This window comes from Eubalaena glacialis, chromosome 14 (assembly GCF_028564815.1).
Source record: "Eubalaena glacialis isolate mEubGla1 chromosome 14, mEubGla1.1.hap2.+ XY, whole genome shotgun sequence".
NCBI classification, from domain to species: Eukaryota; Metazoa; Chordata; class Mammalia; order Artiodactyla; family Balaenidae; genus Eubalaena; species Eubalaena glacialis.
The window spans coordinates 32,324,944-32,350,392 of NC_083729.1; the positions used below are offsets into that span (position 1 = coordinate 32,324,944).

Here is a 25,449-nt window from a genome sequence, read left to right on the forward strand (position 1 = left end):
AAGCCCGCGCACCGCAATGAAGAGTAGCCCCCGCTCGCCGCAACTAGAGAAAGCCCGCACGTGGCAATGAAGACCCAATGCAGCCAAAAATAAAATAAATAAAATTAAAAAAAAAATCAATAGTAATGAGATTCTCAGAAAGAGAGGAGTGAGAGAAAGCGGCAGAAAAAAATATTTGAAGAAATAATGGCCAAAACCTTTTTAAATTTAATGGAAAACACTAATTACAGATTCAAAAGCTTAATAAATCCCCAAATAGGATAAACACAAAGAGATCCGTACCTAGATATATCATAGTCAAACTGCTGAAAACCAAAGACAAAGAGAATATCTCAGAAACAGTGAGAGAATCATTCACATACAAGGGAACAGCAATATGCTTACTGACTGACTCGTCATCAGAAAAACAATAGCAAAAAATCAATAAAACAAAAATTTAGTTCTTTAAAAAGATCAACAAAATTAATGGACCTTTATCTAGATGGACTAAGAAAAAAGAAAGAAAAATTACTAAAATCAGAACCACCCTACAGAAGTTAAAAAGATTAACAGAGAATATTATGAACAATTTTATGCAACCACATTACACAACTTGTTTGAACAAATGCCTAAAAAGATACAAAATACCAAAGTAACTCAAGGAAAAATAGAAAATCTGATTACACCCATAAAAAATAAAGAAACTGAACTGGTAATTAAAAATCTACCCACAAAGAAAAGCCCAGGCTCAGATGGCTTCATAGATAAATTCTACCAAACATTCAAATAAGAATTAATACCAATCCTTCACAAACTGTTCTAAAAAATAGAAGAGGGAACATTTCCCAACTGCTTCTATAAGGCCAATATTACCAATACAAAGTCAGAAAAAGAAATCACAAGAAAACTACAGATCATTATTCTCATAGACACAAGAATCCTCAACAAAATAATTAGTAGAAACATATAACATGGATATATGCCATGACTATGAGGGATTTATCTCAGGAATGTAAGAATGGTTAATATCTGAAAATCAATAATGTAAAACACCATATTAATAGAATAAAAGACAAAGGACACGATCATCTCAGTAGATATGACAAAAATCCAACAACCATTCACAATAAAAATCTCAACAAACTGTAAGAGAAGGGAACTTCCTACAGGGCATCTGTGAAAAACCTACAGTTAACATCATGCTTAATGGTGAAAAACTAAACGTTTTCCCCCTAAGATTGAGGAAAAAGATGTCTGCTTTCACCACTTCTATTTAACATTGTTTGGAAAGTTCTCACCAGTGCAGTAAGCCAAGTAAAAGAAATTAAAAGTATATAGATTGGAAATGGAAAGAAAAACTGCCATTATTTGGAAATGGCATGCTACTGTATATAAAAAATCCTACTGAATCTACCAAAAGCTACTATAACTAATGAACCAATTTGCAATGTAGTAGGATATAATATCAGTATACAATAAAAAATTACATTTTTATACTGGCAACAAACAATTTGAAAATAAAATTAAAAAAACAATTCCACTCACAATAACATCAAAAGAATAAAATATTTACAGATAAATTTAACAAGTGAAGTACAAGACCTGTCCATTGAAAATTAAAACCTCGCTGAGAGTAATTGCATTAGATCTAAATAAAAGGAGAGAAATGCCATGGTCATGGATTGGAAAACTCAATAAGGTGTCAGTTCTCCATAAATTCATCTATAGATTAAATTCAATCCCTATATAAAAAATAGGCTTCTTTTTGGGTAGAAATCGACAAGATGAATCTAAGATTTATATGAAAATACATGGGACCCAGAAGAGCCAAAACAACTTGGGATAAGAACAAACTTGGAAGACTTACATTACCTGACTTCAAATTTTATTATAGGGACTTCCTTGGTGGTGCAGTGGTTAAGAATCCACCTGCCAATGCAGGGGACATGGGTTCAACCCCTGGTCCGGGAAGATCCCACATGCCGCAGAGAAACTAAGCCCGTGTGCCACAACTACTGAGCCTGCGTGCCACAGCTACTGAAGCCTGCGCGCCTAGAGCACATGCTCCGCAACAAGACAAGCCACCGAAATGAATTTATTATAAAGTTATGGTAAATCAAGAGAGTATGGTATTGGCTTAAGGATAGACATACACATCAATGGAACAAAACAGAGAGTCAAGAAATAAACCCTTTGATCAATGATCAATTGATTTTGACAAAGATGCCAAGGCAGTTCAACGAGGAAAGAATATTTTTTTTCATCAAACAGTGTTAGGACAATTAGGATAATCAAATAAACAAAAATAAAAACCAAAAATCTTAGATAGCTACTTCACACAATATACCAAAATTAACTCAAAATGGATCACAGACCAAAATGTAAGAGCTAAAACTATACAACTTCTAGGAAAAAACATGGGAAAATATCTTTGTAATCTCATTAAGCAAAGATATCTAAGATATGACAACAAAAGCACGATCCATAAAGGAAAAAATTGATAAAGCAGAATTCATCAAAATTAAAATCTTTCGCTTTTCAAAAAAAAAAAATGTTCCATTAAGAGAATGAAGACAAGCCGCAGATGGAATAAAATATATTAGCAAATCATATATCTGATAAAAGATTTGCATCCAGAACACATAAAGCACTCATACAACTCAGTAGGAAGTCAAACAATCCAATTTAAAAATGGACAAAAGATTTGAATAAACATTTCAGCAAAGAAGATGTACAAATGTCTAATAAGCACATGAAAGGATGCTATTAGCCAAGGAAAATATAAATTAAAACTACAATAATGGGACTTCCCTGGCGGTCCAGTGGTTAAGACTCTGTGCTTCCACTGCATGGGGTGCAGGTTCGATCCCTGGTTGGGGAACTAAACTCCCACAGGCCATGTGGCGTAGCCAATAAATAAATAAATAAGTAAAGCCACAATAAGAAACCACTACATACCCACTAGAATGGCTAAAATCCACAAAACTGACAATATCAAGTATTGATAAGGATATGTAGAAATTGGAACTCTTACATTAATGGTGGGAATGTAAAATGGCCCAGTCCCATTGCAAAACAATTTGGCAATATCTTAAAAGTTAAATGTAAACAGCAATTCTACTGCTCAGTATCTATCTAGGAAAAATTAAAAAATACGTCTGCACAAAGACATGTTTGCAAATATATATCAATATATATATTTTTTGGTCCGGTGGCTTGAGGGATCTTAGTTCTCCGACCAAGGATTGAACCCGGGCCCCAACACTGAAAGTGCTGAGTCCTAAACACTGAACCACTAGGGAATTCCCAAAATATTTATAGTATCATTATTCATAAGAGCCCCAAACTGAAAGCAAACCAATGTCCATCAACTGATGAATGACTATCCATGCAATGAAATACTATTCAGCAATAGAAAGGAACAAAGAAACTAACACAACACTGTAAATCAATTATACTCCAAAAAAAATTAAAATAAAATAGAAAGGAACAAAGTACTGATACATGCTATAATGTGATAAACATTAAAAAAATATATATATAATGCTATCTGAGAAAAGCCACACACAAACAAAAAACACATATTATGTGATTCCATTTACATGCAATTTCTAGAAGAGTCAAATGAGCCACTGAGAAGGACACAGGATCTCCTCTGTGATATTTCTGCCAAAAATGCAAAACCTGAATATAATTATGAGGAAACAGTAGACAAAGCCAAATCGAGGACCACTCTACAAATAACTGGTCTGTGTTCTTAACAAATAAAAGACAAAGGTCAAAGTACTGTTCCAGACTGAACAGTACTGAAGAGATGTGGAAATGCAATGTAATGTGGATCTGGGGTTTGATCCTGGAATGGGGAAAAAAAGAACTATAAAGAATCATACTGGGATAACTGGCGAAACCTAAATATTGACTGTGGATCAGATATCAAATTTCCTGATTTTGGTAATCTTTACTGTGGTTATGTAAGTGTCCTAGTTCTTAGGAAATATACACTGAACTATTTAAGGATAAAGGGACATGATGTCTGCAACTTACCCTCAAACGGTACAGAAAAATTAATATGCATATATATGTATACATATATATATATATATATATATATATATATATATATATATACACACCCAGAGAGAGATAGAAAGGAAACGAGCAAAATGTAAACAATTAATGAATGTAAATGTATGGGAGTTAATTGTACTATGCTTGCAGTTTTGAAATTATTATATCAAAATAGAGCTATTTTAAAAACCTGTAGGGCTTCCCTGGTGGCTCATTGGTTGAGAATCTGCCTGCCAATGCAGGGGACACGGGTTCGAGCCCTGGTCTGGGAAGATCCCACATGTCGCGGAGCGACTAGGCCCGTGAGCCACAATTGCTAAGCCTGCGCGTCTGGAACCTGTGCTCCGCAACAAGAGAGGCCGTGATAGTGAGAGGCCCGCTCACCGCGATGAAGAGTGGCCCCCACTTGCCGCAACTAGAGAAAGCCCTCGCACAGAAACGAAGACCCAACACAGCCATAAATAAATAAATAAATAAAATTAAAAAAAAAAACAACAAAAACCTATAGATAGTGGGACTAAAGTGTCGAATCACTTTTTTTCCTGCATATTTCAATTAAAACAAAAACATCTTTCTCAGTCATCAGTATAATCAGATATCGTCCTTCCTCAAAAATGGCTATGGCCTCTACTGCCACAGAATAAAGTTCAAACTGTAGTATGATATTTACAGTCCTTTCCACCCTGGTCCCAAAGGACCTTTCCCTCAGTGCTTCTCAGATTCTTCCCCAAACACTTTCAAGTCTCTAAGTCTCTACGTATACCAACCGCTGCTTGGAAGGTTTGACCTCGAAATCCTCTTCATCTTTTGCAGTTCAACTCAAGTGTCTTTTCTGCTTAGCCCTTCCTAATCCCCAAAGGCAAGCTCTTTCTCTCCACACATACTGAGTTAAGTTCCCCCACTCCTTTTTTACACATTTATTACACCTGATGTGCCTTGTTTGCCCACTGTCTGGCACATAGTAGGTGCTCAACCTGTCTGTTGTAATCCTACCATAATTTTATTCTCTAACCTTTCCACTAAATATGTATCTTTCTTCTTTAAGCAAAGGCAGTAATACATTTTGATTGTTAGAACAGTACCTGGTCAGGAAATCACGATGAAACAGTGAGATAGCTACTTGCAGGGAATAGATGAAAATGAAAAAAAAAAAGAAAATATTTTTCCTAATCATTAGTCACCTTCAGTCTGAACCTATGTATCTCTCGGCTACAGGGCCTCCTGACTTCAGAATTTACCAAATATTTGAGTATTAAGTTAACGAACTTCTGTGTACAAAGGCAAAAGCAGGTATAGACTTGGGCCGATTGGTGAATATAGGAAGATAGACAGATAAAATAGATAATTGAGCGGATTATTAAATTCTTTGAAAATTTTCTAACTTCCTTAGTCTTGAGGATTTGCAAAAGGATGCACATAGAAACCGAGAAAACACTTGAAGGCAGATTATTTTCCACGATTGTATCACAAAAGCAGGTCATGAGGGCTCTAGCCAGCCTTTAAAGAATACACTGAGAGAAGAAAAACAAAATTAAGAAAGGGAGAGGAAATGGGGTGAAAAAACACATTAATTTCCTAATCTACAAGTTTAGAGGAAACTTGTGTAAATAGTGGCGTTAGGAATGAGGGGGGTAAGGAGACCTTTTCAAGACCAGGCCAGACCAGTTACAGATTCTACAGGCTAAAAGTCAGTCTGCTATGTTGTTATTATTGTTTCCAGCGCAACCAAACATGCAATTATATTTAATAAAATTGACCAGGAAGATGGGCTATAAAACCATTCTGCATCTGTTTTATAAACATAATACTGAATCGCAGAACTTCAAAGTACACACACGTGTTAATAAACTTGTCCTAGTGATAGTACAATCGGATTAACTAAAAGCATCCCCAGAAAACCAAAGCCCATATAATTTACATAATCCAAGAAACTAATTTTGTTTAAAAGCCTCACATTTCATGTGAACACATAACAGCTGGACGTCTGGCATAAGCCACTTGATTTCCAGGCCTCTAAACTAGTCTTGACCCTACATTTAATGACAGGGCAGCTTCTCGGCTACACAGGGGTCTCCAGCGCAGCCGCTCCGCTCCCCAGGGGCCCGCATCGGGTGGGTCGTGCGGCCAGCGGGAGTCACTGTCACCTCTAGCCCCTCCCCCCACCCCTGCCTGTCCCTGCAGAGGCCGCCGAACGGCAAGGCTGCCCCGCGCCCCTTCTCTCAGGGAACTTTCCCTTCTCTGAGAGCCTCCATCCAGACTCCACTTCTCTCTCCATCACCCCCGGCGCCGACCCTCCTCACAGCCGGACCCCGCCCGCCGGCCGCCACACTTACGGCGCGGACAGGGCGACGGCGACACAGTCTCGAGCAGCCCCTTCAGCCCGACTCCAGCGCGGGGCGCAGTGCGCAGGCAGCGCCCCCCGGCGCAGCGACTCCCGTGCGCCACCGCCGCGGCGTCTCCCTGGCAACCGGACGCTCAGGCCGGGCGGGGCAGGGCGGCTTCCGGAGCCGGTTCCCGCGGCGGCCGCCTCAGGGGAAGCCCGCGGCCCCGGTTCAGCATCTCGGCGGGTCACCTTTGGGCCAGCCCTTAACAGCAGAGTGTGAACGCAGCAGCAGTTTCTCCTCCGATAACCCTTTTAAGGTGCCCTGAAGGAGGCACTCGGGAAACGTTTTAACCACTTTTCCGCAACACTGTGATTATACCAAGTCCTGTTCCTATCCAAGGCCTCGGGAGCACTAAAATTAAGCAAATGTAAACGTTGAAGTTACAGAAGTTCGTTTCCCTGCCTGGGCAGAGACCTTCGGGTGGCCAGATCCTCTATTATTAATCATTACTCTTCAGTTCCGCCTTAGTGTCCAAATAGCTTTCCAGCAGTCTTCTGTAGGCTTTTTGCTAACAAGCAGTTTTATGTATTACCTGTGGTCCACTGCTGCCATTTTCATAATTCAGCAAGCATCGTACTAGTTAATGTGGGGCTGATTCAGAGTGAGAGACATGCTTGCCACCCAGTGGGGAATCAAGTCAAGCAAACAAGTAATGTGATGAATGCTATATGGAGGTATAGGTATTAACAATGGAATAGATAATTTTTGCCAAAGTCTACCCTTCTTGTTTCCAAGAGGAACTTGGAAACACTATCTCTGTTGTTAATGAGCACATACACACTTTGTTTAGCATCAGTAAAATGCTCTCCATCCTGCCCAGATTTAGGATGTCGATACTTCCCTTCTTCCCTCAGAGGTAACGCTTCTCCCTTTTTGTCATCTATCTTCAATTCTCCATTTCCTTCATTTGCTTAGAAATATGTTCTAATCTCTGCCCATCTTTAGAAACAAAAAAGCAGAGATAAAAACAAAAACAGAAACCTTTACCTCCTTCAAGACCAAACATACTCCCAGGTAAACTTAACATCAACTTATTTCTCTATCATTTTTGCCCTCATCATGCTATTTAGGTAACTTTCTCAGTAAGGATACAAGAGATCACATAACCTTAGGTACAAACCCAACGGCTATTTTTTTTTTTTTCTTTCTTTCTTTCTTTTTTTGACGGCACCACGCAGCATGTGGGATCCTAGTTCCTCCACCAGGGATCGAACCTGCATCCCCTGCATTGGAAGCGCAGTCTTAACCACTGGACTGCCGGGGAAGTCCCTCCCCCTTATTATTATTATTTTTTTGCCAACAGCTATTTTCATCTTCATGGTATTTGATCTCTGCAGTTTCCATAACTGTTGACTATTAGAGCTACTCTTCTCATTAGAAAGCTCTTCACAATCAGGCCCATCCCTATTTTCTAGCTTCATGCCTTGTTACTCTGCTCCACACACTCCAAGCTCAGCTGCATTGAACGTCACTATTCCTTGAACAAGCAGCATTTTTGCATATGCCTTAGTCTAGCCTACAGCTCCCTACCCTGATTTTTTTCTGCACTTGATACACTCCTCTTCATCTATCAACAACTTGGCTTATATACAATGTTCTGCACAAAGGCTTTCCTTTTCCCTAACCAGAATTAGGCACAGCCTTTTGCATTGTTCTTCTAATCTATCTTTATTCATCCAAGTGTGCTCCTGGAATACTGGGGATGATGATTTTCCATCTTTTCCCCAGTGCCAGTAAAGAGCTTGGAACCACTGTAAATGATCAATGTATGTTAGTTAAATAATTATCTCATAAGAGCAAACTAAAAGAAAGTCTTTGTAATGAGTTTTGACTAGACGTATTTCATAAGCTTTAATTGTAAAATTAATTATATGCAAATCCTTTTATTCTTATACAAAGCACTCTGAAAAAGGAAAATCCTTTTTGATAAAGTGAAAAATTAAGACAGAGAGTTAATTTCTCTTGCTGCAAAGAGACAGTGATAATCAGAATTTGAAATCCAACTCCTGGAGAAAATAAGTCTAATTTCAGGGGAGAAATGCTAGAGTATATTTTAGAGGGTAGTGAATATACTGCATATATTCTGTGTAGTACATAGTTTAGCACAGTAGTTAAGAGTATACACTTTGAACTGAGTGCCTAGGTTCAAGTCCTAGCTCTACTACTTCCCGGCTATATTCTTGGGCAAGTTTTTAAATCTTTCTGTGCCTTAGTTTCTTCATCTGTAAAATGGTGTTAACAATACCTACCTACCTCATCGGGCTGTTCTGGGACTTCAGTGGGAGAATCTATGTAAAGCATGTGGAACAGCACAAACACATGCATTGGGCACTTATTATTATATTTTGTATAGCACACTTTTATCCTTCTTCTAGTAATGGTGAAAAGGGATATCTATCCTTTATTTCCTGGTCTCTACTGAAACTGGGGACATACTAGCAAGATGAATGTTGCCAATAAGGCCCAGAAACAATTGATCTCATTCTTCTCAACACCAACTAGAAACTTGTTAGAAACTAGCTAACAAGACAGACAGCTTTAAACTTCAATGAAGATGAAACAGATCTTTTCCAACATTTCAGTCAGTGGCTCTCTTCCTTTTGAGTGAATAAAGATCCTCAATCAGAAGTTAGTGGGTGCATTCTTATTGCATTAAGTGTCATCAAAGATTATTCTGAGGCAAGTGATACTTGGACCACACTCAGAAACACTGATTTAAATTCAATGTCGGGCCAGTGGTTCTCATGAAGAGCTGCACATTAAAATCATTTGTACAACTTTATAGAAACATAGGTTACTGGGCCTCTCTCTCAAAGACTGATTCCAGGGGTCTGTATACATAACACACAACCAGTTGTATACGTTATCTTCTGGAAATATTTTGAAATGCTTGACAGTTAAAAGTGAAAGTTAAATTTTTTTGAGATGTGACCCTTTATATAATTTATAGGACTTGGAAACTAGAAAAAACAGTGGCCCAGAAAAAGGATCAACAACCTTGTCAATAAATGCCAAGGACAGAATATTGATTTCTTGAAAATCTTTTCCATGAGTCTGTTTTTCAAAAAACTGATGATAATGTTATACTGATAAAGATGTGTTTTTAAAACAGTCATTATTCAGTTATTAATGCTAAGATTAGTCAGAATGCATTTAGGCAGAGTGATAAATGTACACAACTGCTATGATTATTAACAACTGTATGATTTAGAAGTCACATTTTTAGATAAGGAAACTGTTCTGGAGTTAATTATCCAAGGTCATAACAACAGGCAGGAGCCTTAACAAGAGTAGAAATGTCACCTCGTGATCCCCAACCCAGTTCTTCCCACATATAATCTTCCCCTCCTTGCCTCCAGAACTGCATTCTCCCTTCCTTTCTCTAACCCAGGAGGCAGCAGACTCTTTCTATAAAGGGTCAGATGGTAAATATTTTAGGCTCTGTGGGTAATATAGTTTTTTTGGGAAAACTGTATTTTTTGCAAAAGCAGCTATAGACAACATGCAAACGAATTTGTTCCAATAAAATTCATTTATAAAAATAGGCATTAAGCAGGATTGGGCTGAGGAATGCAGTTTGCCGACCCCTGCTCTAACCAAAAGATTATGAATGTTTCACTAATTTTTCTGATCAGGAAACTGAAGATTCTACAAAAGATGCCCTTTTCACAAATGTGGGAATATTACCCCTTTATGAAATTGAGGAGACAGATCAAATAAAAAATCAAGATCTGAAGGATCAGAATGGTTACTTAAGGATTTTAGGATAATTAAAAAAACTTTTTCTCCTTAATATGTCTTAGTCTTACTATATACAGATTAAGCCAGATGACAAGCTACTATACAACAGCATGTTAAAAAACATGTTTATTTTACACTATGTACAATCAGGAACATATTTAAAAGCATTGTCAATTAAAATAAATGAAGAACATAAATCACAATTTAGTTTGTTCTTTGTGTATATATTCACATTAAAATATAAAGAACATATACCAAAAAAGAGCCAAAGTGTGCATTTTTCTAAAACTTGGTATATACATATTCCACTGGAAAAAAGCAATCAAAAATGACTTTAACCAAAACTAAGTTCCTGTGGTGTGTAGTAACCATTATATTGTTTATATGAGGTAGTAACTAAATTATTTTGGCCAAGTGTTAATACTCTAAATCAAAAGAAACATGAAAATGATCATAAAATAAGGCCAACAAAAGTAAAAATCCCACTAGAAATTTGAACCACTTCGCTCTTTGGAATGTTATAGTTCTTCAAAGTGATTATAAGAAATGTTTAGCGTGGACTCTTTGATAATGCTAACTTATACTTTGTGCATACTGTAATTCAGACAACTGCAGTGCTACGTCACGGTACCGCTATTCTGTGATTCAAAAATTTTTTCGAAGGTATTGTTTTTAAGCACAGACAAGCAATCTTACAGGATTCTGCTGAAATATAAAAAGACCAGTTACTACAACAGGGGGTTAATTGGTTTGTTTCACATAGAAAACAATCCAAATACATTTTAAAAAGATGCTGGGGAGCCAAATGCATATTGACAATGTCACAGCTTACTTTTGTGACTTAATACATCACATATCAATACTTTGTGCAAATATAAACACACCAGTGTACTTGCATTAAAATTAAAAACAAGATTATAAAATGATTACAGCCTCCATTACAATTTTAAAAGTTACAAGATTTATCTTCATATTACTAAATTACATATAATAAAAATACAATAGTGTTAAATGTACGGTTTCATTGCCAGCATCCCATTTTGTAATATAGCCGCACCCAAGAATATACTAAAGGATTCTTAAAATATTAATCCCAATTGCATTTTCATCAACATTTACATCTGTACAGATAAGACACTTAACTTGTACATCTCATAAAATACATTATCTACATAAATTCTTAGTGTATGTCTTCAGCAATATGAAGTTTCACAGAAAAATACTGCCTATATGTACAAAGATTACATAACAGTGAATTAAGCACTTGTGTGGTTCAATATGCTAAATATATCCATACCACTTAAAACAAAAAATTTCCCCATCTTGTCTCATGCCACAACAAATTACAAGTAACTGAAGCCAGGTAACTGCAGCTTTTGTACAGGTTCAAGCATCCGTTAATGTTGCAGTGGTAGTGTTCTTTCTCTCTAGAGTTAACTGTCAAAGCACAGCGTTTCTCAGTAACTGTTTTCATGACCCGCGAGGATGTATAAATTGCTATTTGCTGTGGGGTTGTCGGTTGGCCTACTTTCCAAAACCACGACCCTAAAATAACAAACAAACAAACAAAAAACATATAACAAAACAAAGTTATTCTTGAAAACTAATGTTAGCAGAAAATTCTTCCACTGCTTCTTCATTGTATGCCTCTAATAAATGCTCCTTATCTGATATATGGGCAGAAACCATGTGCAAATCACTACGATTGAAGAGTCAGCTCCAGCTCTGGGAAGTACACCTTTGTTGCCCACCACCTCCCACCTCTAAGCCAGTGCTGTCCTAAGAGTCAGAGGGGTAAAATCTGTACTAGGAATAAGTTGGGGGAACTTAATTCTTATCATGAATTCTAAAAACAATCTGTAGTTCAAGAATCAGAAAGTAAATCAGAATAGAAGTCCAAATCCTATTGGTACTAAAACTGAAAACTTTTCTGTTTGCTAGCATATGGTATCTCCTCTTTCTTGTCCTGTAAATCATACTTTAGATATTACATTTAATGAAAAAGTAGTACTGACAGATCTATATATTCTTGGTACCTGGAAGACCAGGCACATTCTCAAAGGTTTCATAACTTGCTGACCTGCGAATTCTTATATTATGAAAAATATAATGTTGAATATATTACTGTAGAAATTTCAATTCTCTTGAAAAAGAAACCAGTTTCATGTTGGATTTATAAAACACGTTTAGAACTATGTATTTAATACAACTCCTTTTCATACCTGTCAGATCCAAGCAGTCTGAAAATTCTCGTGCTATCTGAAATTTCTTGTGTTACCTGTTCAATTAAAATATCAATTTAATTTCTGAAATGAAAGGCACAAAATTTTATATGGGCATTTTATTTATAACTCTATAGAAAAGAAGCATAATTCCTAAGATGGAAATAGATCCTTGTATGACTGTTAACTTGTTAAATCAGCACATAAGTGCATCCATTTGTTAGTCTAGGAAAAATGTGGCTAATTTTGAATCAATCATAAAACATGAGAGTAGTAAACCATTTGCTGGCATATAGACTTCAACGGAAAAAGTTAAAAGCAAAGCACCTAGTCCGTTTTATTTATCAGAAACCTCCTGTCAGTTACCTTAATGCTAATAGCAAGACTCTTGCAGCAGTAAGCCATTTAGGTCTGGTCCTTTCACTTAAAAGGCTGCAGTGTGGTATGATGGGACAAACTCATGACTCCAGTTTAAATCCCAGTTCTCCCACTTACTAGCTGTGACAATTGCGCGAGGTATGTAATTTGTTGGAAATGGTTTTACCTTCTGCAAAATGGTATAGACAATGTCTACTTTGCAGTGGTATCTTGCAGTATTCTTGTAAGTATTAATGGGTATAATGCCTAGCTAAGGAAATGCTCAGCTGGTAACAATTCTCTTTCCCATTTCTTTCCAAGTCTCCTGAAATAATGTTTTCTAATGGCATATGTCCTTAAAGAAGTCCTCAGTGTGACCAATTACCAGTTGGGGAGTTAAGACTAAGTCTACAGGAGAAAGAGAAACCCATTGTTTATTGCTTACTGAAAGCAAAACATTCCCAATTTTAATGGCAGTAGCTTCTCCCCAAAATTCGGTAGGCTGAAAAAACAATTTGATTTTGAAACTGAAGTTATTCTGGAAACAGCAGTCAGTGATTCTTGATTTCTTTTGTAACTTAGCACACCTGAAGGATACAACATGCTCACTTCAGTAGTAATGGTTCATCATCATGATCTTCAAAGTGTTCAATATTTTGGGATTTGCCTACTTGAAGGACATAGCATTTTTGGAGAGGTTGTATTTAGTAAGGGCTGCTTATGTAGTGTGAAAAAGCCCCTCAGGTGATTGTTTGGGCAAACTATCTTTTTTAAACCATTCTCTTGTATCCTATGATGCCTTTCTTTCTCTGCCTGGTGTTTATTAGCTGTTGACTATTCTTATCTCCAGGCTCCATTCCCTCAGGTGATTTAAAAAAAAAATCTTCCTGAGAGGTGAGCCCTCTTGCGGGAATTACTCCTAGAAACATACTGGCAGGGGACTTCCCTGGCGGCCCAGTGGTTAAAGACTTCGCCTTCCAATGCAGGGGGTACGGGTTCGATCCCTGGTTGGGGAGCTAAGATCTCACATGCCTTGTGGCCAAAAAACCGAAACATAAAATGGAAGGAATATTGTGACAAATTCAGTAAAGACTTTAAAAGTGGTCCACATTAAAACAAAAAAAAAATCTTAAAAAAAAAGAAACATACTGGCAGCCACCTTTCTTGAATACTTACTATAGGCCAGGCATTGTGCCAAGCACATCACATACTTCCTTTTGTTTAATCTTAGCAACCCTATGAAATAAGTACTATGCTGTTATCCTCAATTCACAGATGAAAAAATACAGGCAAAGAGAAGTTAAGTGATATGTCAAGGTCACACAGTTACTGAACAGCAGAGTTGAGACTGAACCCGGGTGTCTCCTCAGGAACCCACGCTCATGATCATTCTGCTATACTGTTTACTGGTTAGAAGAAATGCTCTGATCTTAACGAACGACAGTTTAAAACACAAATGAGCTATTTTCTTGCTTGAGGCACCTAATGTTTTCCCTTCCCTCCAATGCTCAAGTAAAAGTTACTACTGAGACTGGCTTGGGGTTATTGAAAGAACTTAGGATGATTTTACTTGCCTGTAATATTCTAGGGGGCAAGTACTAAGTCTTGTTCGTGCTTATAACCGCAGCACTTTCTGGCATAAATGATGAACTGATTTAAATACGTCATATGACTTGGAGTTCAATTATTCCTGGAGTTAAATTAAGGTAGGAAGGACTAAGGAGATAAGGATACCAGAAATAGGCAAGGTGGCTGCAAGAGAAATGTGGAACCCTTTACTTATCGTCTACATTGGTCATTATTTCTGAAATACAAAGTAGAAAAGGTGCTTCAAGACAGAGAGAGCCTGCATCAGCACTCTTGTTCCAGGTGACGGCCTGGGAAAGTTGAAAGAAAATCAGAGTCGGCTCACTTTTAGCAGTATTTAGGAAGTTCTTGTTCTGAATATAAGGGTGATTATCTGGAAGCACATAAAACATGCACTGAAACTGTTTGACTGAATGGACAGAGAGAGGTTGCTATAAAGTATGCGCCATTAATTTTATCACTAGATTGAATACAGAAAATATCAATAAAATTAGCAAATCAAGTATTCCTTGCATCAATCAGGAATTTTCCGAAGTTAAAGAATATTGTGTGATGTAGTATTTGATAATGCTTCATGACCATTTAATGGACATAATTTTTTAAAAGATTACTTACCTCATTAGATCTAAAACTTCTACCTTGCATTCCATGTTTCCAGAAAGCTAGCACACTGTCCTGTAGGCAAACTAGCAGGCAAGAACAGCTCAGTTACTGTTAATAGTACAAGAGTTCAACTGATAAGCATTATTTCATCCCTCTTTCTACCTTGCACAACAATATTTCAATTAATAACTAGTGTTAGTCATTCCATATTTACAATGGCATCTTTACCATACTGCCCAGAACTACACAGTATATACTATACAGCATAAATACTATACACACCTGACTCATCTTTCTGGTAAGAAAAAGAAAATTCACTGAAAATATTTTTTGCTATAGAAATTTTTGTTTTGATAAAATATTTCAAACATATAGAAAAATACGAGAATAGCCTAAAAACACATGTATCCACCATTTAACTCTCAAATCCTAACATTTTGCCATATTTGCTTTTTGTTTTAAATAAAAATGAATACAGCCAGCATCCCTATAAACTCCTACTCTAGTTGTATTCTAACCTTTCCTTCCTCCCTGAGATAACCACTGTTACGTACTTGGTATTTGTTGTTCTTATGCATGTTTTTACTATGACAACACAGTAAGTTCACATTATCAGTGTAAACTTTATATTGGATGTTTCCAACTTTCATACGTTTGGTATGATGAACCAAATGATGTTTCTAATTGTTTTGTTACAAAAATGCTGCAATAAACATTGTTGTACCTCTTCTTAAATACATGTACAAAATTTTCTCTGGGGTAGACACCTAGCAATAGAATTACTGGGATACAGGCATATGTGCCTTCTAAAAATTCTAGTTTTGCTTTTTGTATTTACATATTTAATATACATTTTTGTGTGTATTCAGTGAGGAAAAAATCTGATTTTGTTTCCTGCAGATAACCAATTGTACCAGCATCATTTGTTGAACAGGACATCACTTCCCCACTGACATATGATGCAAATTTCCAATTACACGTAGGTCTATTTCTGAGCCTTCTCTTCTGTTCCACTCTTCTATTTCTCCCTGTGTTGATCCCACACTGTCTTAATCACTATGGATTTATGGTAAGTTTCAATATCAAGTAGGGCAAGTATTCGTCAAAATTTATTTTACTGTTCTTGGCCTTTAGCTTTTCCATATGAATTTTAAGATCAGCTTATCAAGTGGCAGAAAATACCTTACTGGGATTTTTATTGCAAATGCACTGAATGTGTGGATTAATTTGTGAAGAACTGACATCTTTCCCATATTCAGTGTTTCTATCCACGGACGTGGTGCAGTTCATTTGTTTAAATCTTCTTTTATGCTTTTAAACAATAATTTGGAATTTCCTAGATGATGGTCTTAAATATGTTTGATTACATGTCTTACTGGCACATCAGAAAGCTATCCATCTGTGTTACTCATATCTAGCAACTCTGAATTTTCTTATTGGTTCTAACAGGGTAGAGTTGTATATTCTAGTAGATATTCATACCATCAGCAAAAAAGGGACTTTTTACTTATTTCTTTCTAATCCTCATAGTTCCCTTTTCATAGTCCAATGAGACTATGTTGAAATGTGATGATAGCAAACATCCTTATCTCATTCTCCAACTTAGTGGGAATTAGTTTAACCATTAAACACAATACGTTTAATAGGCTTTGCTAGATGAAGGACGTTTCCTTCTACTCCTAATTTCTAAAAAGTTGTTTTTTTAAAAAAAAATCATGAATGACAGATTTTACTGAAGGCTTTTTGTGCATCTACTGAAGAGTTACATAACTTTTCGCTTTTAATCTTTAATGTGCTATATTACATAAATAAATTTTCTGATGTTGAACCATCTTTGCTCTTCTGAGGTAAAGTCTACTATTTGATGATATGGAATTCTATTTGCTAGTATTTTATATAGATTTTCCAAAATCTATTTTCATGAGATTGGGTAATTTTGTTTTCTATATAATTTAACTGATTTTAGTATCAATAGTGTTAAACACTGATTTATTCTGCATTCCTTCTTTGTCTACAATCTGAAGCAGTCTGTATAGGACAGGAACTATTCCTTCTTTTAACGGTGGATAAAAATCCCCTATAAAACCACGAGGCCTTATGTGGGGAGAGTCTTGATTAGTAGGCGCCTCAAACCACAAGCCTGGCTCTGGTTCCCCATCTCCTGTGGGACACTGCTAGTCTTCTTTAACACTCAGGAGTGCATACTAGTTTGAGTTTCTGTTCTTTGTCTTCTTTATTGAGCTGGCTATGTGTTTTTAAGTATGGAATCCATTTTAACATCTTGAGCAGATGTCCCTCAAAACTGACTTCTTATTATCATCAGTGTTTGCTTGTTGGGAGAGAGGCATTCTAACTGGGAGAAAGAATAAAAATAGGACCAAGAATAAGACAAATGAACTATCTGCCCTTGGCCCTACCGTCCGCCAATGCATATACATGCAAGTATCTTTACTGATAAAGGACACCAGAAAAACTGTGTATGATCATTTCACCTTATTTTTCCTGAATGTAATCACTTTAGAATACTGATTGTGTAAGAAATCCGTTTTCAGAAAAAACTCATCAAGCAAAATGTAAAAACGGCAAGAAGGAAATTCCATATACTTATGGATCTCTGATTAGGAGCTACAACAGCAAAAATACAATAGACTATACTGAGTACTAAGTTTTAAAGTACTTATAGGGGAACTCTTCAGGGGTCTGGAGAAAATAGAAATTCATAACCAGGTTATGAATAATGATATTTAATTATTTTTTTTGAAAATGCCAAATCTGTAGGGAAAATAACATTATTTACAGATTATATCACAGTTGTTAAACTATTTTAGAGAATGTGTAAAAGCAAAGACTGATGTTCACCTCATATTCATTACATCCTACAATTTAAAAGAATGAGCCCTTAGTAATATATTTTTATAATTTCAAATAATTATTAGACAAATTATTTTAAGCAGTTCATAATGCAATCAAACAAGAAACACAAAACTCTGGCTTACCTATTGATTCAATCTGGAAATCAAAGGTGAGTTCTGATGATAATTTTCTGCTAGATTTTAATCTTCCTTGGAGATTTACTATTTTTATACAACCTAGAAAGCAAAAAAGTCACTCAGAAACTAAGATAAAAAAAACTCATTAAGATAAGATATTCATAAATAAAAACTTACAGTCCAAGCATACAAGAATGGTATCTCTCTCCAGTTGGGTTACATGAGTAACACTTGTCTGTGGGGTATCTACAACACAAAAAACTCGATAAAACTTACAGAAAACAGTAATATTTAAAGCAGAGACATTAAAAAAAGAAGAATTCTGAACATCACTGAATTTGAAATGGATATATATTTTTAACTATACATATGTAGTGGTTAAGCCAGGCGGCTTGGATTCAAAATTTGATGCAAGAGCTAAACTAAGTGAGTGCTTAATGGAGGGTTGGCTATTGTCATTACTATTGGTGATGCCACTATTTTATTCATATGTGAAATTAGGAGTCTCATCTTCTATATTATGGCAATGATTAATTTCTGATTTTAAGCTTAGAAGGCCAGGGGCTGTGCTGTGTACGTCATTATATGTGGTGCCTAGCACATGCAATGAATATTTACTGAATGAATGAATCAGAGAGTCAAACAAATAACTTCAGGTCCAAATGAGTTAAGAAAAAAACTGAAGTATTTTGAGAAGTATGAGGCACCATAAAAATGCACAGAGGCCCTATTTTTATAATAATGATTTAAGAAAGTTTTCACAAACTGAAAATGTTTAAATGACATAGTTCTCCAGGAAGCAAAAAGTAGGATATCCCAAGCTTTGTATGAACATCAAACCTGAAACTGCTAAACTATAGGCCTTTGTTTCTGGAGAGTGGGTCTGATCCAAAGCCTAGCTTGCCTGTTTTCTACTTCCCACAGTATTTAGAATCTTAAAAAATCCATGGATGGCTGTATTTCAGACCTTCACAAGTATTTTAGACCTGGTACTTCTGTAACTAACCAGGGTTGGAAGGATATGGAATAGGCCTCCTGTACATCAGGCCAACCAGATCTTTGGTGAAAATTAGTCAAGAAGCCAGTCTAGCATTACTAGATAGAAAGCCAGGAAAATGAGATTTACAAATTGCTTATAACAATTAGTTCCCGAACATTGGAATCATTTGGAGATCTGCTGACACCCAGCTGCTGGCCCCAGATACTCTTATTTAATCGAGCGTGTGTGTGACTTGAGGTATCAAGAGTGCTAAAAGCTTCTCAGGTGGATTCTAATGTGCAGCAGAGTTTAGGAAACCACTAGCTTATAATTTCAGCTGATACAAAACCCTAAACATACTTTCTGTCTCTTACTCTGTCTCATCATCTCAAAACCAGAGATGAATTATATTTGTCATGTTTAACTTCTAATAAAGGGATTTCATTATGGTAAGAGAAATAATCAAAAGTTCCTGGGAAGGAAGGGACAAAATTCTTTTGTCAGGAAATGAGGCCCTTCATTCAACAATTAGTAGAAAAGGATTTAAAATTAAAATGCTTGGGAGAAGTAAGACAACTGAAATTCACTAAATAAAATATTAATCAACCAACAATCCCTTCTTGTTAAGTAGGGAGGAAGAGGTTAGAAAGCAGGAGTTCACCCTGTGTCTCAAAGGGAAGATGGGCGTCTAAAGGGAGAATTTAACAGAGAACTTAGGGGCACCAAAGAGAAGCCACAATAATGTTGTCAAGGGCTGGCCATGTTTTCCTTCAGTAATGTGTCCTCAAAGGAAAGCTGTTTCAAGTCCCCTGGGATTCAGCAAGCCATGAAATTGTCTTTAGACTTTTGTGAATGTCTGTGATCATTTTTTTTCAATGCCAAAAAAACTCAGTCTCAATTTTTTTCCTTTTGTGAACACTCTTTCAGGCTTCCAACAAACTCCTGACTAATCAATATTTATTGGCAAATTGGTTCTTTAACATTTCCCTAAGTTGCCAAAGACTCTGAACAAAGGGCCTTTGCAAGATCTTTAAAAATAACCTTCTAAAATGGCCACTGTCTATTTTACAGCAAAACATTGTACAATGTCATTTTTTAAAGAGAAAAATGCAAAAGAAGCTTCATAACAAATGCAGTGCTTTAAAAATAAAGATTAGGGGCTTCCCTGGTGGCGCAGTGGTTGAGAATCTGCCTGCCAATGCAGGGGACACGGGTTCGAGCCCTGGTCTGGGAAGATCCCACATGCCGCGGAGCAACTGGGCCCGTGAGCCACAATTACTGAGCCTGCGCGTCTGGAGCCTGTGCTCCGCAACAAGAGAGGCCGCGATAGTGAGAGGCCCGCGCACCGTGATGAAGAGTGGCCACCGCTTGCCGCAATTAGAGAAAGCCCTCGCACAGAAACGAAGACCCAACACAGCCAAAAATAAATAAATAAATTAAAAAACCAAAAACCCCCCAAAAAACCCAGTATTTCTAAAAATAACAATAATAATAATAATAAATAAAGATTAAAAGGCCTTTAAGGTCATGTTTTTTTATGTGTGAAAGTTTAATCAGATTTATTTACCATGAAACCCAAGTTTTGCCAATGTGTATGGACTGCAACAACACAACTGAAGGTTTCAAACTATGATCAAATTTCTGTAAAAAGCTCATTAATTGGAGATATTTCCTAAGATACAAACTATGAAGGAAGGATCTGCTATAACTGGGCAATGCAGATCAAAATTTAAGGAAATAAATTATATAAAAGTATTATTTTCAAGCACCCTCTAATACTTTGGAGGTATTTTACTGCTTACTTATAATTTGTATCCTAATTACAAATCATTAAAAATATTTATTGAAGTTACTGGGTAGCACCCTTGTATCAATTACAAAAATATACTGGAAAATAAAATATACTTAATGCAGCTTTCACTTTTATATAAATCAGCTTTTCTATTAGCCTAGGTTTGTATATATTTGGTGGTTCTCCAAGTGTGGTCCCTGTATTAACATCATCAGCATCACCTGGGAATTTACAGAATGAAAATTCTCAGGCCCTAATCCAGATCTACTGAATGAAAAACTCTGGGAGTGGGACCCAGCCACGTGATTCTGACACATACTCAAGTTTGGGAACCACTAGTATGTTTTAAATGTGTCAAACACATAGAGAATAAATGTATGGATACCAAAGGGGAAAGGGATGGGGTGGGAGGAACTGGGAGATTGGGATTGACACATATACACTGTTGATACTATGTATAGACAACTGATGGGAACATACTGTATAGCAGCAGTCCCCAACCTTTTCGGCACCAGGGACCGGTTTTGTGGAAGACAATTTTTCCACGGACAGACGGGTTGCGGGGGCGGGAGGGGGTGGCGGGGGTGGAGGACGGCTCAGGCGGTAATGTGAGCGACGCGGAGCAGCAGATGAACCTTCGCTCGCTCGCCCGCCGCTCACTTCCCGCTGTGCAGCCCGGTTCCTCACAGGCCACTGACCAGTACCCGTCCATGGCCCAGGGGTCAGGGATCCCTGCTGTACAGCACAGGGAACTCTACTTAATGCCCCGTAGTGTCCTAAATGGAGGGGATATATGCATATGCATGGCTGATTCATTTTGCTATGCAGTAGAAGCTAACACAATATTGTGAAGAAACTATACTCCAATAGAAATTAATTAAAAAATAAAATAAATGTGTCACACAAATTAGCTATTTCAAAGCAAGTCATCTTCTCTTTTTCCAGTTTAATAAGTTATTCAAGATTGGATTTCTATGCACCGCTTTTGCCTAATGAAAGATATAGTAAATTTATTACTTAATAATTCAATAAAAATCACAAACCTGATTCTGTAAACCATGAAGAGGTAGAATTTGGATTGACTGTTTCAAATCGAACCACCTGGTTGAAGTCTCTCCCTTTACTGACACCAACACAAACTAAAGGGTACTCCTGTTCAGGAACGACCAGCATTTCAAACATTCTAAGTGGACATGGTATAGGAAAATCTATGTGCTAGAAAAAAACAAAATATATTAAACAAAGGAAAACAAGAGCAAAAAAAATTTCATGAGAACACTAATAAGAATTTTTAGTCTTATGAGACTATATAAAATAGTACTCTCTGCTATAAAGATTGCTTCTTCACACAGAAACTCAGGGTATGCAGAAAATCTAAATTAGGAAGTATCTTTATAAAGAATTTAGGTTAAGCACTGCAAAAATTTTTTAAGTTAAAAACCACACATTTTTAGCATATTGGGGTGAAACAGACTTCCAAATCACCTGTCCAACCCTCTTTTTTCAGAGTTGGAAACTAAGATCCAGCAACTGGGTGGCTGGCCCAGGGTCCCCCCGACCCCCACCCTGTGTGGCAGAGTCTCCTGTCTCCTAATCCCAGGCTGCTTCAGTACTACTCCTCTGCCTTCTTACCCGGCTGAGCAAACATGGACGAGAAAACTGAAATGCTAATGAGCAAGAGACATTCCCCTTAGAAGTGTGGACAGAAAAGAAAAACAACCACAAATAAGAGAAATTTAGCCCTGTATTTCAAGTGATTCTATTTAATAAATTAACTTAGTTAAAATGCAACCGATTTTAATTTTACATAAGTTTAAAATTATTTTTATTTTGCTACAAAGAGACTAAATTCACACTCTGAAAGTTTGGAAAAATAGAGGAAAACATTAACTTCATTAGTAATCAGGGAATAAAACCAAGATAATCATACACACCCGCCAGAAGAACGACAATAATAAGGGTTATTAAGAGAAGAGCAAACAAATGCTCATAACACTGATGGTGGGAGTATAAATTGGTGTGACCACAATGGTTAATTACAATACCTATCAATGCCGAGATACACATCTCTTAGAACCCAGCAATAACACTCTTAGTTATACATTCTAGAGAACATGACTACATGCACGCACAGGAGACATGCAAAAATATTCACAAGCTGCATTGCTCAGAATAACAACAACTGGAAGTATGCCTATACTTCCAGGCATATACCAAATGCCTATCAATGGTAGAATGGATAAAATGATAAAATGATGACACATTCACACAATGGGAAATTAGACTGCAGTGAAAATGAACAAACTATGGCTATATCCAACAACTACACAAATATAATGTTGCACAGAAGTGAGACCCAAATGAATATATACTTTATGATTCTACTTGCATACAGTTGAAATATCAGGTAAAATGAATGCTAACGTTTAGAACTGCATGCTTACATGGTAAAAATGGAAAACAAGGCTTGTAGGGGGTGCCATGGGGAGGTCTGAGGCACTAGCAATGTTCTTCTTCATGATAAAAAGGTTTTTAAAAAATATATTGGTCTTAACACATATTTTATTAAGTCTACTCTTAATATATTTTATATTTTTGTTGCTCTTATAAATGGGCCGTGTTTCCATTATACTTCCCAAATGGCTATTGTTAGTATCTCTAAAAACTACTGAAACTGATTTACTTTTTACTCTGGTAACTCAATGTAAATTCTAAAGAAAATAAATGATAGAGAAAATAAACAGGTGAAATGGGGCTCCCGTAACTACTAGTCTTAAAGTGTCAGAAGATGCAGTGTGGTCCTCATGGCTGGAACGTGAAGCTCTGTGCACACCTGTTGTTCCCACATTCTTCCTTCCCCGTGACTGCCCGAGTGCCCCCATCCCAGAGGTCTAGACACTCCTTCACGAACACTCTCCAAACACCCTCTCTGGGAGCATTCCCACCTGGGGATATGCTATGGATAAAATCTGTCCTATTTTTAATAAGGTAAAACATTTTAAATAATTCTCTTTGAAATGTGGAAAGAGCAGTAAGACAGGAAGAAAACAAATGCTTCTGTATTTTTTCCCCAGTAAATATGAAAACCAACACATTGTGAATACTTCTACTTAGCTTCCAACAATAACTAAACAATATGTATAAGTCATTAACAGAAGAGGATTCCCATATAACTGTTTAAAATCCAGTCGCTATTGGTGATGGTCCTTGAGGGCAGTGACTGTATCTTACTCTTTATCTCTCTAGTTAAACAACACTGTGCCTGATTTGTAGCAAGTACATGAATGTCTGCTTCAATTTATAACTTTTATTTATATTGAAAATGTAGTCCAGAGAAGCAAAAACTTACTCAGAAATCTCAGGAGGAGGAAGTATATGGAAAGCATAAGAATGTTTTTGAACATATCTGGTAAGAGTTGTAGTATAGAAAACATCGAAAATACTAATTGAGATAATGCCAAATGTAGAAACAAAATATACATATAGAAATGTCGAAGAGGAGACACAGAGAAAGAACTGGGTTAAGATGAGGGGAAATAAATAGGGGCGTGTAGCTCAGGGAGTTTAAGGAAAGTGGGAAGAGCAAGAAGTCGTGAAGGAGGCCTGCAAGTAGAACTGTACTGTAAGTCTAACATCCTAGAATACTGGCAACAGGCCTCATCAGTCAGGGGCAGGCTCCCTGGTACCATCTACCCAGAAAAGAGAAAACATGGATGCATAATTTTTAAGCTTCCCATGTCTTCAAAGTATATTTTCTCTCTTGCATGCTCTTAATACATAAAATTCCTTTAACAGAGAAAAGGGTCTTTCAGTACGTCTTAGGATAAATAGTTTAACATATCAGGTAACACATAAAATTCATTCATATTAAGGTTTAATCAGACTATTAGTATCCATGAACAACTGATGTAATGAAACTGTTTTCATTCTGATAGAGGTTAGGAATGAAAGGAATAGGAAGGACATACTAAAACAGACTAAGGAGGAAGATAGGGAAGGAAAGGGCTGTAGAAAAATAACTACATACACTTTACCACTCCATCTAGGATACGCCATGCTTTTTGTCAAACAGGCAAGAACAAAGAGGAACTGAGAACAAAACCATGTGGCCAGAAATGGGCTGGGTTCAGAAGCTCTGCTTTGGATAATTTATAAGGCTATTTTCCCTTTCAGTTTTTGGTTTAAAGAATTTTTGTTTCAGTGAATTTATTTGTGGAAATATTACCTCAATGGGTTGTAAATTCTTGAAACTCTTTTTTTCATTTCTTTAGCCCTAGTTAATTTTGAGGTTAATAAATAATGATGTGAAAATTAAAACTAGATTCCCCAGTCACTCATAAAATTTTAAATAACAGGAAGCCAATACTTTAAACATCCTAACTCTATATTATATAACTGAAGAAGAATGCACTCCAATTATATTCCGATCCTAACTTCTATGGAGATACCAAATGCTCATGAAATAAGACTACTTAATCTCTATAAAATAGTGAAGAAAATAGCTTAAAAAATTCATTTGGTATTTCCTTGGGGGTGACTGAGCCAGCACTTCACACATTTTAAGTTAGTTTTTCCTCTAAATTTAAGTTATAGCTAAATAATATTAAATGTTTTAAAAAATATTCATTAAAGGGACCTCCTTAGTGGTCCAGTGGTAAGACTCTGCGCTTCCATTGCAGGGGGCACGGGTTAGATCCCTGGTCACGGAGCTAAAATCCCACATGCAGCACAGAGTGGCCAAAAAATT

The 25,449-nt window shown here is 36.7% G+C and overlaps 1 protein-coding gene across 4 annotated transcripts in view; it reads right to left on the minus strand.

Annotated features, from left to right (window-relative positions):
• Positions 1 to 10,324: 10,324 nt before the first annotated feature.
• Positions 10,325 to 25,449, minus strand: part of MAP4K3 (mitogen-activated protein kinase kinase kinase kinase 3) — a 196,508-nt gene continuing 181,383 nt past the window's right edge. For all 4 annotated transcript variants that reach the window (XM_061211158.1, XM_061211157.1, XM_061211159.1 and 1 more), the window contains 6 exons: positions 21,746 to 21,917; positions 18,109 to 18,177; positions 17,938 to 18,030; positions 14,954 to 15,024; positions 12,395 to 12,450; positions 10,325 to 11,717 (listed from right to left, as the gene is read on the minus strand). In XM_061211158.1, the coding sequence (XP_061067141.1) occupies positions 11,630 to 11,717; positions 12,395 to 12,450; positions 14,954 to 15,024; positions 17,938 to 18,030; positions 18,109 to 18,177; positions 21,746 to 21,917 (549 nt within the window). In that variant the 3' untranslated portion in view covers positions 10,325 to 11,629. The remainder of the gene's footprint in view (positions 11,718 to 12,394; positions 12,451 to 14,953; positions 15,025 to 17,937; positions 18,031 to 18,108; positions 18,178 to 21,745; positions 21,918 to 25,449) is intronic.